Source organism: Acomys minous, assembly GCF_964271855.1.
Source record: "Acomys minous genome assembly, chromosome: 10".
Lineage (NCBI taxonomy): Eukaryota > Metazoa > Chordata > Mammalia > Rodentia > Muridae > Acomys > Acomys minous.
Window position 1 is genome coordinate 118,520,157 of NC_140491.1, and position 18,383 is coordinate 118,538,539.

General features: G+C 47.3%; 3 protein-coding genes across 4 annotated transcripts; 1 reads left to right on the forward strand and 2 right to left on the reverse strand.

Annotated features, from left to right (window-relative positions):
* Window positions 1–27: 27 nt before the first annotated feature.
* Window positions 28–1,975, reverse strand: SELENOH (selenoprotein H). The gene is made up of 4 exons (XM_084797717.1): window positions 1,332–1,975; window positions 1,096–1,241; window positions 846–975; window positions 28–205 (listed from the first exon to the last, which is right to left on the reverse strand). The coding sequence occupies exons 1-3, from the start codon at window positions 1,433–1,435 to the stop codon at window positions 875–877; spliced, it is 351 nt and encodes a 116-aa protein (XP_084653843.1). The 5' UTR covers window positions 1,436–1,975; the 3' UTR covers window positions 28–205; window positions 846–874.
* A 147-nt stretch (window positions 1,976–2,122) lies between these two features.
* Window positions 2,123–10,371, reverse strand: TMX2 (thioredoxin related transmembrane protein 2). Of its 2 annotated transcripts, XM_084797712.1 has the most exons (8): window positions 10,119–10,368; window positions 6,765–6,825; window positions 6,172–6,285; window positions 5,480–5,556; window positions 4,301–4,407; window positions 3,875–3,940; window positions 3,643–3,772; window positions 2,123–3,160 (listed from the first exon to the last, which is right to left on the reverse strand). In XM_084797712.1, the coding sequence occupies exons 1-8, from the start codon at window positions 10,305–10,307 to the stop codon at window positions 3,014–3,016; spliced, it is 891 nt and encodes a 296-aa protein (XP_084653838.1). In that variant the 5' UTR covers window positions 10,308–10,368; the 3' UTR covers window positions 2,123–3,013. The 2 variants fall into 2 exon arrangements, with proteins under 2 accessions (XP_084653838.1, XP_084653839.1); XM_084797713.1 differs by lacking the exon at window positions 2,123–3,160 and having other exon boundaries at window positions 3,645–3,764; window positions 10,119–10,371.
* Window positions 10,372–10,678: 307 nt separating this feature from the next.
* MED19 (mediator complex subunit 19) lies at window positions 10,679–18,349 on the forward strand. Its single transcript, XM_084797714.1, has 5 exons — window positions 10,679–10,942; window positions 16,157–16,413; window positions 16,557–16,653; window positions 17,118–17,212; window positions 18,107–18,349. Exons 1-5 carry the CDS (start codon window positions 10,726–10,728, stop codon window positions 18,173–18,175), a joined length of 735 nt encoding a protein of 244 aa, XP_084653840.1. The 5' UTR covers window positions 10,679–10,725; the 3' UTR covers window positions 18,176–18,349.
* Window positions 18,350–18,383: the final 34 nt, after the last annotated feature.

Consider the following 18,383-nt stretch of genomic DNA (forward strand, 5'->3'; position numbering starts at 1 on the left):
CTTTAAGACAAAATTTAAACTTGACCATTACTTTCACAAACCTTAACCTTTATTAAACCAATCAAAATACTTTTACAGTGCCTTGCCGGAGGATGCCTCCCAACTGAGCCATCATGTCTGGTGAGGAAAGCCGTGGCTTCAGGCACATAGCTTAAGTTTGGCTATGCACCATCATAAATGCTTCAGCATCTCCAGGGACTGAAAGCTGCAAATGGAGGGCAGAACACGAGAGCGGGGTTCAGAGAGTCACCACACCCAAGAGAGACATGCCACCCCCACCCATGTGCGGCACAAAACTCAGGAGCCCAGTGACTCCACCCCACCCCCCACCATGAGACCACAACATGCAAGTTCAGGAAACATGCCAAAGCCCTGTATGAGGCACTAGGAACAAAGTGTGTAGCCAAGAAGTGGGGGTGTTTAACGCTGCCTTATCGTACAGAACCTTACAGAGTACTAACAAAACTCAGCAAAGTTCAGGTAAAGTGAAGTAACAGCAAAGATTCTGTCAATACAAGAGAGAGAAACTTAAAACCACAGAAACATGGCATACTTTGTTGAACCAGTATGATTTGAAATAGACTTGTGGAATTAAAATACCCAATAGAGATGGGAAACTGAATCAGCAAATGCAAACCTTGCCTGTACCTCCAGGGCACGACTAACTCAAAAAGCACAAATGGCACATTGATTAGATGTGTACGGGGTGGGGTGGGGTGGGGTCCCAGCAGGAACTCTACAATCCAGCTTCTCTTTAAAAATCCAAATCCCATGTAAAACACATTGTAATGGCAAGTAGACCTTCGCAGTCTACCCAGTGTGTATCCCCGGGTCACGATGCAAACCTCAGCGTGGGGCCTCCGGCCCAGTGGCCTTAGGGAAGGTACTTTTTCAATTCTTTAACCACCTCTTGTGGCTCAGGAAATTTGAGCTTTCGCGGTGGGCCCTTCTTAATACCAGTCCAGAGTTCGGCACCTGGGAAAGGGTTGGACAAAGCCAAATAAATTATGGTGGCACTCACTAGGGCCCCCTCCCTTCAGTTATCAGGTGGCCCGGGGTCGCTTCTTCCCGCCGCCCACAGCGGCCTCCACTCACGGCTGTTGTCCGGGCGTAGCAGCGTCACCTCGAAGCTGCCCCTCCGCGGCTTGGACGGGTTCACCTGCACAGGCAGCTCCGGGGCCTCCAGCTGCAAAGCCTGGCTCAGGGCAGCAGCGTGGCGGCCGTACACGCGTCAGCTAGTGCTGCGGACACAAGACATTGCAGATGGGGTCTCAGGCCCCGGCGACAGACAGGCCTACGCTTCCCGCCCTCGCGGACTGCCCACCGCTTACCAGTGCTCAATGACCACGGTGGCGCCCTCCGCCACTTTCCCGAGCTTGTCCGCCGGCTCGCCCTGCGCGGACGCGGCCTTACGCTTCCTTCCTAGAGGGGCCATGGCACCGACCCTGGGGTCCCGGCCCGTGTGCGGATGGGGCGTCGGCGGAATACAGTGACACGCAACAAACCCGCAGTAGAGAAGCCCGAACCTGGCTGTGCGGAAGGAGGCGCCCACGTGACCTGAGGCGGGACTTTCAAGCACAAACCTGCTGCCTATCAGAAAGGGGGTCTGGGCGGAAGCCGGATCAAACCACCCCGGCCCGGCGGGTGGGACTCAGAAAAACCACACACTGAGCGGAGGGCCCTAAGCGGCTCTCTGCGGGGGGCTTTCTGTGTCTACCGCTCACCTCGGGCTCCGCAGAACAACCCCAAGTGAAGCCCACATCGCAATTCCGTGGAGTTTGTACTAACTACAGAAACGAACTAATTCCCACTGAATTCGGGAAATCCACGATCCCACGTGGTTAAAAAACAACAAAATGGTACGGCCTTTAACGTTAAGTAGATTTTGAGCCACAGCCCATTTATAGATCAGGAGCAGTGCTTGGCGTCTGTACTCTCTGGAATTTAGGTGTACCCAGAGAGTAGTGAGTTAGAAGTTAATCTCTCCACAGATCAAGACCCAAACTCAAAAACTGCTAATTGGGGTTAGAGGTGTGTTTGGCTTATGAGTCCTTAAGTTCAATATTCAATCTTAGCATCAAAACAAACAGCTGTTCACTTTCTAATAAAGGAGAAACACCAAGGCAATCAAAGCACTCCCTTTATTAGGGAAAGCTGTGTGGACAGTAGGAGAAAACAGCTGTCAAGCCATGGGGCTTGCCTCCTCAGGTCCCACCCAAGGAACCTCGCAATTTATATTGCCCCTCCTCTCAGTTCCCACAATACTGGGGGGATCGTTCAATTCTATTTCCAAAAATGAAAATTCGGACTGAAGGCTTTTCATTGGGATACTGACACTTAATGCGTAAATTACAATACATATACCCCTTTTGGGTGTTTTGCTTTCATCTATGTTTGTGCACCACATGCGTACAGTGCCAGCCACGGCCAGGAGGATGCTGGAGCCCCCTAGACGAGGAACTAGAGTTACAGATGGTTCGGCCTCCGTCTAGCTGCTAGCAATGGAACCTGGGTCCTCTGGAAGAACAGCCACTTCTCTTAACCACCGAGTCATTTCTCCAACCCCTTAACTTAAATTTTAATGAGTTCCACAGATCAAGCCAAAAAGGCCTAAGGTCCTTGAAGAAAAATTCATAGTGCTTTATACTCTAACATCTAACAGTAGAGTTTAATTTAGTCTATGCTTTGCAGGCTCACTAGGAGGAATAATTAACCCAGACTAGTGATATTCAAGTGTTGACTGACCCAACCTTGGAGGGAAACCACTTCTACCTCTAGCCATTAGATGACTCCTTTCAAGAAACAGTTGGCCAGGCAGAGCAGCCCTTTGTAACGCTAGCGGCTCCTAGAGGCTTCCTTAGAAATAAGAAGCAGGTGCCCTGCCCGAGCCTAGGCACAGCCAAACAGGAGAAATCAAAGGCTTCAGTCTCAGGCAAGGACTGTGGTCACGCTGGAACTGGGCCTCAGAGGCGCCTGAAATTGACAGGAGAGGAAACAAAAACAACGCAGGATCCTATTTGTCCTTCTTATTCTCCCCATCTGGCACAGCAGTGGGAGTAGGGGCCACGGGGCTCTCCTCTGACAGGCTGTCTCCACCCTTGGAGAGCTTCTTGGCTCGCTGGTACAGCTCATTCAAGTTGAATTCTCGAATCACATTCTCCTATGCAAAAGAGATGAACACATCAGACCTGCGTGGGAAGGTAAAGTTCAGAGCTTAGAGATAGGAAGTTTTTAACTAAGCATGGTCTGGACACCAGAGGAATCAGAGGGCAGAAGCCTGCTCTAACCTAACTTTTCTTTGATACATAAGTGTCCACTAGAGGCCAATTAGTGTGCCAGAATTATACCTACCTGCAATTGTAAAACAATCCTATAAGGCAGGTGATACAGCCCACAATTTACTGAAATTCACTGCTGAGGAACCTCATTGCCTGTAGACTATAGGCACCTCACATTTTCCTCAGTAGTAGCAGCATATAACATAAGTCTGCTCAACGACTTAATAGGTGACATCCAGGAAGTATTCTACCTCCTCAAAAACAGTGGGCCAGTGGCAGGACTCGGAACTGAACCCAAATCAAGCATAAAGCTCACTCGCTGCTGTTCATCTTCTTCAAACAACTGCCCATTCTGTTCATGTACCTCAGAGAAGGTCCAAGAGACAGCTCGTCCCTTCTTGTCAATCTGTGGCCGCCGAATTACCTCCTTGCCTCCTTGGAACAAGATCAGGGTAGGTAGTTGTTTGGTGAGGGGTGACGTGCTCACTTTATACCTATAAGGTCAGCAGAGGACTCTGTACATGCAGCTGTATCCATCGCGTACGTCACTCTAAGTAAATTCTCAGCTCAGGCCCTTAGCCCAGACATCTACATACCGTGTGCTAACATCAGTGTAGCGTCCAACATCTACCTTCCCAAAATTGAGCCCTGTACAGTTATACCTGCAAAATAATATATTATTTTTTACTAAAAAAACAAAGGGATAAACCGGGCATGGTGGCGCATGCCTTTAATCCCAGCACTCAGGAGGCAGAGGCAGGTGGATCACTGTGAGTTCAAGGCCAGCCTGGTCTACAAAGTGAGTCCAGGACAGCCAAGGCTACACAGAGAAACCCTGTCTCGAAATCCCCACCCAAAACATTAAAAACAAAAACAAAAAACAAGGGATAAATCAAGGGAAGTAGAAATATAGATAGCTAGGTGAGAAAGGGAGAAACAACTTTGGTTGTGCAAAAATCTCAAGCGAAAGGGAAGAAGCTGCAGCGTTGCTAACACTGACATGCTTCACTGTGCATACTTACCTGAGTGACAAGTCAGCATAGATGGGGGCAAATGACTGGCAATCATTGGACCAATTGGCAAAGAACTCCACAATCCAAGTGACCCTCTTGTCTCGCTCCAGTTCTTCCTACCACACAAAGAGAAGAGACAGGCTGAATCACTGGGGCAGCTGAGGCGGCCAGACCCGCCACTGTCCTGGGCTCCCCTTCCCCATGATGAACTAGTACCCTGACAACCTTTTCGTGTTTATCTGTTGGTATCAGGAATTTTTTTTGTTTTTTGTTTTTTTTGGTTTTTCGAGACAGGGTTTCTCTGTGTAGCCTTGGCTGTCCTGGACCCGCTTTGTAGACCAGGCTGGCCTCGAACTCACAGCGATCCACCTGCCTCTGCCTCCTGAGTGCTGTGGTACCAGGAATTTAAGCCAGTGCCTCATACATGTGAGAGAAGCACTCTACCACAAGCAAACGTACCAATTTGTTTTTTGAGATAGGGTTTCTCTGTGTAGCCCTGGCTGTCCTGGACTCACATTGTAGACCAGGCTGGCCTCGAACTCACAATGATCCACCTGCCTCTGCCTCCCGAGTGCTGGGATTAAAGGTGTGCGCCACCACGCCAGGACCATATGTTTATTTTATATATTATTATTGTACGTGTGTGTGCCACAGTGCACATACAGAGGGCAGAGGACAACTCCGTGGAGTGGATTTTCAAAGTCTACTTTTACATGGGTTCCAGGGACTGAGCGCAGGCTGTCAGGGCTTGTGTGACAAATATCACCACCCTATGAAGCCCATCTCACCAGCCTGAGACAGAATTTCACTATGTAGCTGGGGCTGCCCTAGAGCTCATTATGTAGTCTACACTGGCTTCAAACTTGTAGCAATCCACTGAGCAGTGGTGGCACACACCTTTAATCCCAGCAGAGGCAGAGGTAGATGGACCTCTCTGAGTTTGAGGCCATCCTGGTATACAGAGTGAGTTCCAGGACAGCCAGGGCTACACATAGAAACCCTGTCTCGAAAAACTAAACCAAACAAAAATAAAAACCTTGCAGCAATCCTACCTCAGCCTCCCAAGTTCAAGGATAACAATTATCCACCACCAAGCCCAGCTACTCCCAACCGTGAGGCACTGTCTTTATAAATAAAGAACACAAAACTTTAAACCAGGAACCAAGAAACAGACAGTGGAATACTCACATCTATGGTTTTATCACTGAAGTACTTGATGTACTCAGGACCCATGTACAGGGGGGGCTTGCAAGTCATCAGGAACACTGAACACAGAAAAAGATGGCAGAGATAAAAACATACAGGGCCTTTTACACTTCAGACATCAAAAAGTAGATATATGCACACATTCCTCTTAAAATACTGTCTTAGTAAATACCACTTGAGCTACACATATAATTTTTTTTTCCGCGACATGGTTTCTCTGTGTAGCCTTGGCTGTCCTGGACTTACTTTGTAGACCAGGCTGGCCTTAATCTCCGAGATCTTCAGCTTCTGCCTCCCTAAATGCTAGGATTACAGGCGTGTTTTATATGTGGGTGGTGCCCGCACATATAATTCATTAGGTGCAAGATAAGGATTGAAATCTGGTCCTTGGGCTGGAGAGGTGGCTCAGAGGTTAAGAGCACTGACTGCTCTTCCAGAGGTCCCGAGTTAAATTCCCAGCAAACACACGGAGGCTCACAACCATCTATAATGTGATATGATGCCCTCTTCTGGCCTACAGGTGTACATACAGGCAGAACACTGTATATATAATAATAAATAAATAAATCTAAAAAAAAAAAAAAAAAAAAAAGGAAATCTGGTTCTCAGAAGTCAAGCCTTTGTCAACGAACTTTATTATTTCAAATTATTACATTATAGAACCATTTTCTCACCTATGCAGAGTGTGAGGTACAGCAGGCCCATTCGAATATCCAGGCGGAAGAAAAGAATTACGTTGGCCACTTTACTAAACATGAAGATGTTGCCTACATGTTGCTCCACAGTGACTGGAACACAGAGACACCCAGTCAGGCTGAGCTGAGAGCTCCCACTCTCTGCCCTTCTTCCTGGGGGACTTTGAATAGGAACAGGGAGAGGATACAGAAGTCCAAGGTGAAATTAGCACCTTGAATGAAATGTGGAAATGGTTCACCAAATATGCTGCTCCTCCAATAACACAAAAAAGGAGCCCTGCAGGGCACAAGTGCTACCTGCCCTCCCTGGACCAGGACAGAGCAGGCAGGGCACAAGTGCTACACCCCCCCCCCCCAGCCAGGACAGAGCAGGCAGGGCACAAGTGCTGCCCCCCCCCCCAGCCAGGACAGAGCAGGCAGGGCACAAGTGCTGCCCCCCCCCCCAGCCAGGACAGAGCAGGCAGGGCACAAGTGCTGCCCCCGCCCCCCCACCACCACCAGCCAGGACGGAGCAGGCAGGGCACAAGTGCTGCCCTCCCCCCCTCCCAGCCAGGACAGAGCAGGCAGCTTACTGGATCTGCGGTTCTTCATCATCACAATGGCACTGAGGAACATCAGGATCTCCACTTCTCTCTGGAAGATAATAACAACAAAATGCTGACTGGTGCCGATGGGACCAGCAAAACAAGAGATCCAGCTTGGGTCAGTAGTAAAGAAATAACTGGAGCTGGCTAAGGTGTAGTGTGACCAAAATCTGAAAAGACATAGAGTTAGGATCTACCCTTGGCAAAAGGTTAGTATCTTTCAACCTTTGGGTTTTCTCTTTTTTCTTTTCTTTTTTATTTACTTTTTTTTTGTTTTGTTTTGTTTTGTTTTTCGAGATAAAGTCTCTGTGTAGCCTTGACTGTCCTGGACTTCCTTTGTAGACCAGGCTGGCCTCCAACTCACAGCGTGTGCCACCACTGCCCGGCTCTTCTTTCTTTACTTAAAGATGTATTTATTATGTATACAATGTTCTGCATGCATGTACACCTGCACATCAGAAGATGACACCAGATCTCATATGGATAGTTGTGAGCCACCATGTGGTAGTGGGAATTGAACTCAGGACCTCAAAATGAGCAGCCAGGGCTCTCAACCGCTGAGCCACCTCTCCAGCCCCCCTCTTCTTTTTTCTTTCTCCTCCCTCCCTCCTTCTGTCCTTGCCCAAGCGATTCTCCTGCCTCAGCCTCTAAAGTACCAGGGTTTTGGGGAAGCATCACCATGTCCCACTAGCTTTCTTTCTTTCTTCTTTTTTTTTTCCTTAAGATTTATTTATTGTATTTATTGTATATGAGTGCTTTTATCTGCATTAGAGGGCATCAGATCTCATCACAGACGGTTGTGAGCCACCATGTGGTTCCTGGGAATTGAACTCAGGACCTCTGGAAGAGCAGGCGGTGCTCTGAACCACTGAGCCATCTCTCCAGCCCTAGTTTTCTTTCTTTAACCACATTTATTTAGTGTGTGCACAATCACACACGTGCCCCCGCCCCCCCACACACACTGGGGGAGTCAGTTCTTCCCTTCTATCTCCACTGTGTAGTCCAGGCAGGCAGGCTTCAAATTTGTATACTGCTCCCATCTCAGTCTCTCAAGGGCTGGGGTTCTGCTTTGTCATTTAGTTTTGAGAAAGGATCTAAGCCTCTATAGCTTAGGCTACAACATTTTCTCTTTATTTTTTTCTTTTAATTTTGTTTTTGAAAATCTTTTCTGGGTCAAGCTGGCACCCAACTCCCTATGTTGGTTTACTTTAACCTCTTGCCTTTACCTCCCAAATGATGAAATTACAGGTGGGTAGTACCATGCATCTTCAGGATGCAGAGGGTGAGCCATATGTAATGGTGTACACATGTGAACCAGCATTCTCCACGCAGAAGCGGAGAAACACCAATGGCTCGAATCTAGCTTGGTCTGCATAAGAAGTGGAGGCGAGTGGGGGCTACGCACAGCTCCACTGTTGTTGGCACAGCCTGTTCCCCTAATCTTAGGAGCCTACTCAGGCTAAACAGTGATCACAGTGTCATTAACAGAGAGTTTCCCAGTTAGCCAGTATGAAGAGTTGGGGGGTGTGTTTGCTTTTAAAGAAGTTTTTTCCTTTTTTTTTTTTTTTCCAAGACAGGGTTTCTCTGTGTAGCCTTGGCTGTCCTGGCCATGACCAGCATACCTCTGCCTCTCCAAGTGCTGGGATTACAGGTGTGCATGACTGCACCCAGCTAAGAATTAGTTTTACTTTATGTGTATTAGGGGTTTACCTGGATGTATGAAAATGCACTCTGTGTTTAGTTCTCACAAGACCAGGACTTGGTGCTGGATCCCGTGGAACTTGAACTGTGGATAGTTCTGAGCCACCATGTGGGTACTAGGAACCTAACCCAGGTCCTGTGGAAGAGCAGCCAGTGCTCGGAACCAGTGAGACATCTCCTCTCTCCAAGCCCCAGAGTTAGGCCTTCTTAAAACCATTTCAACATTTACTTCTACTATTTTTAATCACGTATACCTGTGCTGGTATGTGCAACTGAGTGGAGGTGCCTGAAAAAGACCCCTCAGAGTTACAGGCAGCCATGAGCCTCCTGATGTAGGCACGGGGAAAAATTGGGTTATCAGAAGAAAGTATGTGTTTTTCTTTTTGGGAGCCTCTGGCTCCTAAGCTCTAGCATTAAAGGTGTGCGGCACCACTGCCTGGCGTGAGTCCGTGTTCCTAACAACTGAGCCATCTTTCCAGCCCTAAGCTATTTTAATATAGCCTTAAGTGTGTGGATTAAAGGAGAAAGAATTCAGAAAGACTGAAAAATATGGGCACTTCATTGTCTCTACAGCAGGCATCTATACCATACGGGTGGGGTTCAAAGCTGTTCTCTCCAAAGGGTGGCTAAAAGCCTAAATGAAATCACAGGGCAATTCTTACGAGGCATCTGGCAGAGTTACAGTTTATAAGTTGAGACTCTAGAGTACAGGACGGGAGGAATGGAGGGCATCCGGTGTGCTGTTTTTGTTTTGTTTTGAGGCATGGTCTAATTGTGTAGTCTTGACTGACCTGGAAAGTGTTACATAGACCAGGCTGGCCTACATCAATCTCACAGAAATCCACCTGGCCCGGATTAAAAGGGCACAACACAAAGCCTGGCAGCAGTACGGTATCTTTAATGTAAACAAAAGTTCATCATGTTTGATGAGTGTCCCGCAAAATGTCTGAGGAAACAAATGAGGCCAAGCCAAGGTTATATTAATACCTTCAGGCCTTAAGTCCTGGTCACTGCAATTTTAACATAAACGTCTGTGTAGGAGAGAAGCATCAGCTCTAGGTCCACAACCGTCACAGCAAATGTTAATTAATCCTAAATTGCTGCTTCTCAGATGGTGGGGGACTTCTCCCCCCATCGTGTTTTTGTAATCTTCCCTGTTTGTCTACTCCACCTGAGGAAGGCAATGTGTGCAGTTACTACAGCCTGGGTAGTCAGTCTAGCAGCTGCTTTTCCACCCAGGTCATTTTGTTGAGTTAGCGCCCCACGCTGGCCCGTCAGAGAATTGAAAAAGGTTAGACAGCTCTTTCTGAAAGCTGTGTGACCTTGGGAAAACCGCCTAACTACACTGAGACCAATCTGTTACAAATGTTAAACCAAACGTTTTTAACGATACTTCTATCCCTGGCCTTGTCTTCCTCACTGGCGCCCCCAGGGAACCTGGCATCACTGTAAAACACTGTTCGTGCGTGAAGGAAACCCTGGTATCTGGTTCTCCATCTTAAACACTAGGGTTAAGACTAGATAACGGCCCGGGCTCTCCACTCAAAAGTCTACACCCCGAAACCTCCCCCATACTTTTCACATGCCCCTGAAGGGCGGGGATGGTCAAGGTCGAAGGCAGCTATGGCAGGAGGCGCTCACCCAGTCAAAGTCACACGGGTTGCCGTCTTCGCGCTGCGTGGGGAGACCGCTGCAAATCGGCGGCAGTTTCCTCACGAGAAGGAAAGCAACGGAAAGCAGGGCTGACAGAAGGCAGTACGGTCGAGCCAGCCATCGAGAAAGCCGCGGCACCGAGTACACCAGAGCAATCAGGGGTGCGAGGACTGCCATCTTCCCTCCTGCCCTCTCGCAGGCTCCGTCCCGCTCCCCGAGTCGTGGTCCCCGCCCCCCACCAGCGAGGCTTCTATTGGGCCAAGTATCAGCTGCAACGCCTCCGGACCCGGATGTAGATCTCTTGCTGGATGCTGTAGGAGAACGGAAAAAAAAAATGAGATTGATATTCTATTGGTCCGTAGAGTTGTCGCTTTTCTACCTGAGTCATTTTATTGGCTAGTAGGCTGCTAAACACCTGAACAGTCGCTCAGGGCAACGGAAGTAGCTACCGGAAGATGTTAGGCGGGGCATAATGGAACCAATGATGGGAAGCTATTAGAGGAAGGGGGTGGTAACCTCAAAAGTACTGTCCAATGAAAGTCGTTAACTCTGGATTTCCCCCCCCCCCCAGGGTAACGCGGGCGAGGAGAGGGCCATGGAGAACTTCACGGCGCTGTTTGGGGCTCAAACTGAGCCCCCACCGCCCCCGAGCGCCCTAGGCTTCGGGCCTGGAAAGCCTCCTCCGCCTCCCCCGCCCCCTCCGGGAGGTGGTCCAGGCACGGCCCCGGCGCCCACGGCGACCTCGGCCCCTGCGGGCGCGGATAAGTCGAGCGCCGGAAGCGGCCCCTTCTACCTTATGCGGGAATTGCCAGGTGAGTGGTGGGGCCAAAAGTAGCCAATGAGATAATGGGTTAGGTGGCCGGTGTCGGGTGTGGCCAGAAGAAGCTGTTTGGTGATTCACAACCCTAAGGCTTAGCTTGATTTCGTGTGGCTGACTGACTGCCTGGGACTACCAACCTCTAGCGAGAAGTTCTGTGATCCGGGTTCTCTGACCTCCGTTTGTGACTTTGTAAAAAACGTGAGCCGTTGTTTGGAGCTCGAGAGACCTGATTTAACATTTCTGGAGAGGCTAAGATCAGTTTGAAGTCACAGACTTGTTGGTTTGTAGCAAGTTGCCTTCCTTGTCAAGGACAAGGATTAACCTGTTCAAAGAAAGGATTATTTGAATCTCACATCACTGTGTAACAATATGCAATGCTTACCATAGCCCTTTCAGATAGGTGTTATCTGTATTTTATAATTGAAACGGAAGCATAAAGAGATTGACTGTGCTTTACCGATAGGTGGCTTCCAGCAGTTTTCCTTTTTTTAGTTGTTTTGTTATTGGTTTTGTTTGTTTGGTTGGTTCTGTTTGAGACAGGGTCTCACTATGTAGCACTGGCTTGCCTTGAATTCACTGTATACCAGGCTGGCCTTGAACTCATAGAGATCCACCTGCCTCTACCCCTCTGTGTGCTGGGATTACAGGCATGCACCAGAAACACTTTTTCTCAAAGGAAATAGTATTACAGTTTTGTTGCTGTTTTCTTCTACCCAGGAGATGGGGAGATTGATTTGGATATATTGGAACTTTTGCTTCCCTGGTGCTGGCATTAAAGGTGTGCGTAGGCTCAAGTACCCCGGGAATTTACGTTTCTCTGCTTCTTCCCTTCATCCCCACTCCCCCTGTGCTAAGAGTCACACTCATGGCCTTCCACTGCTTCATAAGCATAGCACTACTGGTTTTGTTTTGTTTTGTTTTTTTAATTAAGTATTGCTTTCCAAAATTACAGACTGAGAGTTCCAAGAATTGGAATAGAGAGGCCATAATGATGTGAACAAGACTGAGGATTTCGGGAGCTGGAGAGATGGCTCAAAGTTTAAGAGCACCATCTGTTCTTCCTAAGGTCCTGAGTTCAATTCTCAGTAACCACATGGTGGCTCACAGTCATTTATAATGAGATCCCGTGCCGCCTTCTGGTGTAGGTGTACATGCAAGCAGAACACTGTACACATGATAAATAAATAGTTCTTTAAAAAAAAAAAGTTCAAGAAAGAAACAAAAACGAATGTGCATAAAATTGGCAGAGAAAGAATTGGGAGTTTAGCCGGGCGTGGTGGCGCACGCCTTTAATCCCAGCACTCGGGAGGCAGAGGCAGGTGGATCGCTGTGAGTTCAAGGCCAGCCTGGTCTACAAAGTGAGTCCAGGATGGCCAAGGCTACACAGAGAAACCCTGTCTCGAAAAACCAAAAAAAAAAAAAAAAAGAATTGGGAGTTCGAGATTTTTATTTAAGAGTCATGGCTTCTTAAAGAAGTTATGGGCTGGAGAGATATGGGCTCAGAGGTTAAGAACACTGGCTGCTCTTCCAGAGGTCCTGAGTTCAATTCCCAGCAACCACATGGTGGCTCATAACCATCTATAGTGAGATCTGGCGCCCTCTTCTGGCCTGCAGACAAAACATACAGGCAAAATACTGTATAAATGATAAATAAATAAATCTTTTTTAAAAAGTAGTAGTTTTTGGTTGTGAGCCTAGCCTTTAACGGCTGAGCCATCTCAGCCAGCCAAGGCTACACAGAGAAACCCGGTCTCGAAAAACCAAAAAAAAAAAAAAAAAAAAAAAAAAGTAGTAGTTTTTTTTTTTTTTTCGAGACAGGGTTTCTCTGTGTAGCCTTGGCTGTTCTGGACTTGCTTTGAAGACCAGGCTGGCCTCGAACTCACAATGATCCGCCTGCCTCTGCCTCCCGAGTGCTGGGATTAAAGGCGTGCGCCACCACGCCTGGCTAAAAGTAGTAGTTTTTAAGTCATTTTTCAAGAATTAACAGTTCGAATAGACGTTAAACTCGTTTCTGTATTTTTTAGTGTGTATGTATATGGATGTCCTCCTGCGTGTGTTTTATGTACACTGTTTGTGTGTCTGCCTGGTGTCCAGGGCATCACATTCCCTCTAACTGGAGTTACGTATAAATGCGTTTGGGTTTTGGGAATGGAATCTGGGTCATGAGCTGAGCCATCTGGCCAGCCCCCTCATATTTACTCCCCCACCCCACCCCTGAGGCAGTCCATATCACTCAGGATGGCCCAAGACTCATGTAGCATGGATGAACATGAATTCCTGATCTTCCTGCCTGTACCTTTCTAAATGCTGGAATTCCTGGGGTATGCCACTTTGATACACTTGAACTCCTTTTTTAGAAGTTATGAAAAATGCTGGGAGTGGTGGCTCACACCATTAGTCCCAGCTCTCAGGAGGAAGAGATAGGCAGATCTTGAGTTCAAGATCAACCTGGTCTGCAAAGCTAGTTCCTGGACAGCCAGGACTTTTAAACAGAGAAACCCTGTCCAGGTGTGGTGGTGCATGTTTTGAATCCCAGCGCTTAGGAGGCAGGGCAAGCTGATGTATGTGAGTTGGAGGCCAGCCTGGTCTACAAAGTGAGTACAGGGCAGCCAAGGCTACACAGAGAAACCCTGTCTCAAAAAAACAAAACAAAAAAACAAGATAGAGAAACCGTGTCTTTGAAAAAAATAGTTACAAAAAGCAACAGTGCTTCTCAGCTGAGCATTAAACATTACTAACTGGAAGGAGGGGCACAGGCAGAAGGGGTGAATGAGGTAAAGTAGAAAATAGCTGCCTCAGAGTTGAGGGAGGCATTATAACACCAAGTATCCATCCTTGATGCGCCTCCCTCTGTGGGTCATTTCACAGTGAAGGAAACAGGTGAAGGAAGACCTAGGCCAGAAGAAAAGTGCTTATTTATTTCAGAAACATGTTGTGTATAACCTGGGCACTAGCCAGCCATAAGACACCATTTCTGCCCTCACAGTTCAGAACCTGAACTTTCCCAAGTTAATGTTTATAAACAAGCCACTTTACCTGTATGCTTTTATAATTACCCATGAGGTTGTAGGTTAGATATTTCTACTCCTTGTCCATATTATTAGCATGTTTCTATTCTTTTGAAAAAAGTCAGCCATCGAATATGTTGATATCAATGAGCCTTGAAAAATAGTGAAATCCAAGCCAGCCAAGGCATGTTTGAGGCCTGCTTGAGCTACATGGAAAGATACTCTCTCAATAAATTAAATACATACATAGCCAATACAGGAGCCTTAGCAAGACCGTCATGCCACTGCATCAAAATTGACTTTTAGTGTACTGATAGCTGAACCTTAAGGTTCTATATTAAGCTGATCCAGGTAAAGATGTTTCTGAGACATTTTATGAACAGCAGAACAGTATTTGATATAATGTCAAGTAAATTATTCTAGTGCGGTGTTTTTTTTTTTCTAGTTTCTATTTCTGCCCTACTTTGTTCCATTCCTTTTCCTTCCTCTAGCCTACAATATAGTATTTTGTGTACATTATATTTTATTGAGTTGGGGGTGTTTATGACAGGATCTTACTAAGTAGCCCAACTGGCCTTGAGTGCAACTGTCTTGCCTAAGCCTCCTGACTGCAGGCATTTCAGGCTTACAGGTATGCACCACCACACCTGGCTAGTATGTCACTACAGGGTTAGTGTCTGTTGTCTAAAACACTCATCTGAAATGTCCCCCCACCCCCAAAAAAGATTAAGAAATAGCTGGGTAGCGCACACCTTTAGTTACAGCTCTCAGAAGGCAGAGGCAGGCGGATCTCTGTGATTTTGAGGCCAGCCTGGTCTACAAAGTGAATCCAGGACAGCCAAGGCTACTCAGAGAAACCCTGTCCTGAAACCAAACCAATAAATAAACTCTTTACAATTTTTGTTGGCTTTGTTCTTTTTCTTCTCTTTCTTTTTCTGAGAAAAAGCAATTTTTAGATTTCCTTTATATATATGTTTATTTTGCCTCCATGTATGCATGCCACGTGTGTGTCTGGTGCCTGCAGAGGTCAGAAGAGGAGGTTGGATCTCCTTTAACTGGAGTTACAGTTGGTTGTGAGCTGCCCTAGGAATTGAATCTGCGTCTTTTGCAAGGGCAGCCCATAAACTGCACCCTCTCTCTAGCCCTATATTTTAATGTAAATGCGGAATCTATTAAAGGAGAACTATTGTCTTAGTGACTGTCCTATTGCTGTGAAGAGACAGGACCACACAGCTCTTACAATTATGAGAAAGCTGCTTGCACTTGTAGTTCACTATCATTATGTTGGTAGCACAGTGCTAGAGGAGTTGAGAGCTACCTCCTGCTCCGAAGGCAGAGATAAAGAATAGTTCCTCCAACAAGGTCACACTTCCTAATCCTTTTAAGTAGTTCCATTCCCTGTAGACTAACATTCAGACATATGAGCCTCAGCGTTGTGGGGCCTCCTTCCTTTCTCGCTCTCTTGCCATCTTGGTGGCTGATCTTGGTTGGAGATTTGTCCTGAACGTTCACGCAAGAAGATTGTGGCTGCAAAGAAGATGAAAAAGTCTGGCATCGATCAACTCTAGGCTCCAATTGTTAGGAAAAGTGGAAAGTATGTACTGGGATACAGACTCTGAAGAAGATCAGACAAGGCAAAGAGAAATTGGCTATCCTCGCCAACAACTGCCCAGCTTTGAGGAAATCTGAAATAGAACACTATGCCATGTTAGCTAAAACTGGTGTGCATCCCCACAGTGGCCAGCATGTTGAACGGGGCGCAGCGTGTAGCACATACTAGCGTATCATAGTATGATTAGAAGCATGGCGGAACAGACTGGGGAAAGTCACCAGGAAAGGTTTCCTTTTATACAACTTTGCCAGAACTCCTAAAAAACAAAAAACAAGCAAACAAAAACAAATATATGAGCGTCTGGGGGCCATTCCTACCAAACCACCAAACTTACAAATTTTTGTTTTGTTAAGAAAAAGAACAAAGCCGGGCATGGTGGCACACACCTTTAATCCCAGCACTCGGGAGGCAGAGGCAGGTGGATCCCTGTAAATTCAAAGCCAGCCTGGTCTACAAAGTGAATCCAGGACAGCCAAGGCTACACAGAGAAAACCCTGTTTGGAACGGGGGAAAAAAAGTTTTTTCCTTCTTGGTTAGTGACAAAAAAGTTATCTGCTTTTGGTATAACTTTATTCCTGTTTTCTAGGCAGCACAGAGCTGACGGGCAGCACCAATTTAATCACACACTACAACCTGGAACAGGCCTATAACAAATTCTGTGGGAAGAAAGTAAAGGAGAAGCTAAGTAACTTCCTGCCTGACCTGCCAGGGATGATTGATCTCCCTGGCTCCCATGACAACAGCAGCCTCCGTTCCCTCATTGAGAAGCCTCCTATTCTTGGTGGCTCTTTTAATCCAATCACAGGGACCATGCTGTCTGGTTTCCGCCTCCACACTGGCCCGGTAAGTCCCTTGTTGGAAAGTAAATGGCCTCAAAGGCATGTAGGTAGTTTTCTGTCCAAGCCTGTTCTTTAATAATGTACTGAGACAGACAATGGGGCAGAGGCGTTCCTCTTCTCACCTGGACCTCCTTTGGCCTCCCTCAGTTGCCGGAACAGTGCCGTCTGATGCACATTCAACCTCCCAAGAAGAAGAATAAGCACAAACACAAACAGAGCCGGACCCAGGACCCTGTCCCCCCAGGTAGGGAGCGCTTCTGTTCAGACCAAGACACGACCCAAGTCTGCTGGCCTGGTCTGCAGTTTAGCTTAATTACCCTTGTTTTGTTGGTTTCTCAAGACAGTGTTTCTCTGTGTAACACCTCTGGCTGTCCTGGAACTCACTCTGTAGTCTAGGCTGGCCTTGAACTCACAGAGATACACCTTCCTCTGCCTCTGCCTTCCAAGTGCTGAGATTAAAGGTGTGCGCCCCCACCACCCAGCAGTGTAGTTACTCTGGACTCCTACTTTTCCCCAAGAAGAAATTCATGTAGTGGCATTTCTTGGGCAAGCAGTGGCTTGGCACAGGTGTTGTAGCAGCAGCTTTATATCCTTTCTGGACCCTTGAGAAGCAGTTAGTTCTGGGGTTAGGTTTTCCTGTAGCCTTAGCAGTTCATAGCAGATCTTAAGCTCAACAGGTTATATATAGGCTCTTAATGTCTCCTACAGAAACACCATCTGATTCAGATCACAAGAAGAAGAAAAAGAAAAAAGAGGAGGATCCTGAACGGAAAAGGAAGAAGAAAGAGAAGAAGAAGAAGAAGGTAGAGGATGGTCATGGCACCCGCTGACTTTTTCCTGTCGCCCCCACTCTTTTTTTTTTTTTTCATCAGCACATGTGCTTCCTTACCTAAGTGCTGTGCCCACAAAGGCCACAAGAGGGCTTTGGCGTGGAGCTAGATTCTTAGTCCCATGGTGGTGCTGGGAATTAACATAACCGCTGAGCCGTCCCTCCAGCCTCCACCTCACCATTCTTAAATAGAATCCACTGCCTCAATTAGACCTAAGATTGACAACCCAGGGCCGACTTTTGTCTTTTACAACACTGGCCAAGGCCAATTCTCTTGTTACTTTTCTCTTTGAGGTAGTAGGGATTAGCTAGGGCCTCACTCATACTAGGCAAGTGCCTCACCACTGAGACATATCCAGTCTCGTTTTTAAAATTATTTATTTCCCTTGTTTATTGATAATTTTTGAGACAGGGTTTTACTGAGTTGCCCAGGCAGGCCTTGAATTTGCAGTCTTCCTGCCTCTGTCTCTCAGGCAACTGAGACAGTCTATGCCAACAGGCTCATCTTGGTTTTTAGTTGTTTTGAAATGAGGTCTTCGACAGGCGTGGTAGTACACGCCTTTAATCCCAGCACTCAGGAGGCAGAAGCAGGTGGATCACTGTGAGTTGGAGGCCAGCCTGGTCTACAAAGCGAGTCCAGGACAGCCAAGGCTACAGAGAGACCCTGTTTCAAAAAACAAACAAACAAACAAAAACCATACAGTCTTGGCTGACCTACAACTCACTGTGAGGACCACACTGGCCTCTACCTCAGAGGTCTGCTTGCTTCTGCCTTCAGAGTCTGGGATTGAAGGTGTGCATCATCACATCCAGCTAGGTCCATCTCTTAGTTTCTAATGTTCTTACCCCCTCTTCTTTGCTTCTCCAGAGCCGACACAGTCCAGAGCACCCAGGTATGGGCAGTTCCCAAGCCAGCAGCAGCAGCAGCCTCCGCTAGCAGGACCACTGGACCGTGCCAAGGATGGTTTTTCTATTATACTGAGCCTGATGACAAAAACTCTCTTCAGGGCACTTGGACACTGCCATGGGGGCATCCAACAGCTGGTCAGAGGCCAGTCCCGACTGTGTTTGTGACTAGCACACCTTAGAAAAGGGTCACGCTTTTTCTCTGGTTTGGTCCAGTTGGCTTTTTCCCTTTCACAAAA

Excerpts from the sequence above, each read along its gene's own strand:
- TMX2 (XM_084797712.1), bottom strand. The coding sequence starts at position 10,307 with ATGGCAGTCCTCGCACCCCTGATTGCTCTGGTGTACTCGGTGCCGCGG. Across the intron at positions 6,286-6,764 it reads GATGAAGAACCGCAGATCCA|TCACTGTGGAGCAACATGTA; the intron begins GTAAGCTGCCTG and ends TCTGTGTTCCAG. Across the intron at positions 3,773-3,874 it reads TACACTGATGTTAGCACACG|GTATAAAGTGAGCACGTCAC; the intron begins GTATGTAGATGT and ends CTGACCTTATAG.
- MED19 (XM_084797714.1), top strand. The coding sequence starts at position 10,726 with ATGGAGAACTTCACGGCGCTGTTTGGGGCTCAAACTGAGCCCCCACCG. Across the intron at positions 10,943-16,156 it reads CCTTATGCGGGAATTGCCAG|GCAGCACAGAGCTGACGGGC; the intron begins GTGAGTGGTGGG and ends CCTGTTTTCTAG. Across the intron at positions 17,213-18,106 it reads AAGAGAAGAAGAAGAAGAAG|AGCCGACACAGTCCAGAGCA; the intron begins GTAGAGGATGGT and ends TTGCTTCTCCAG.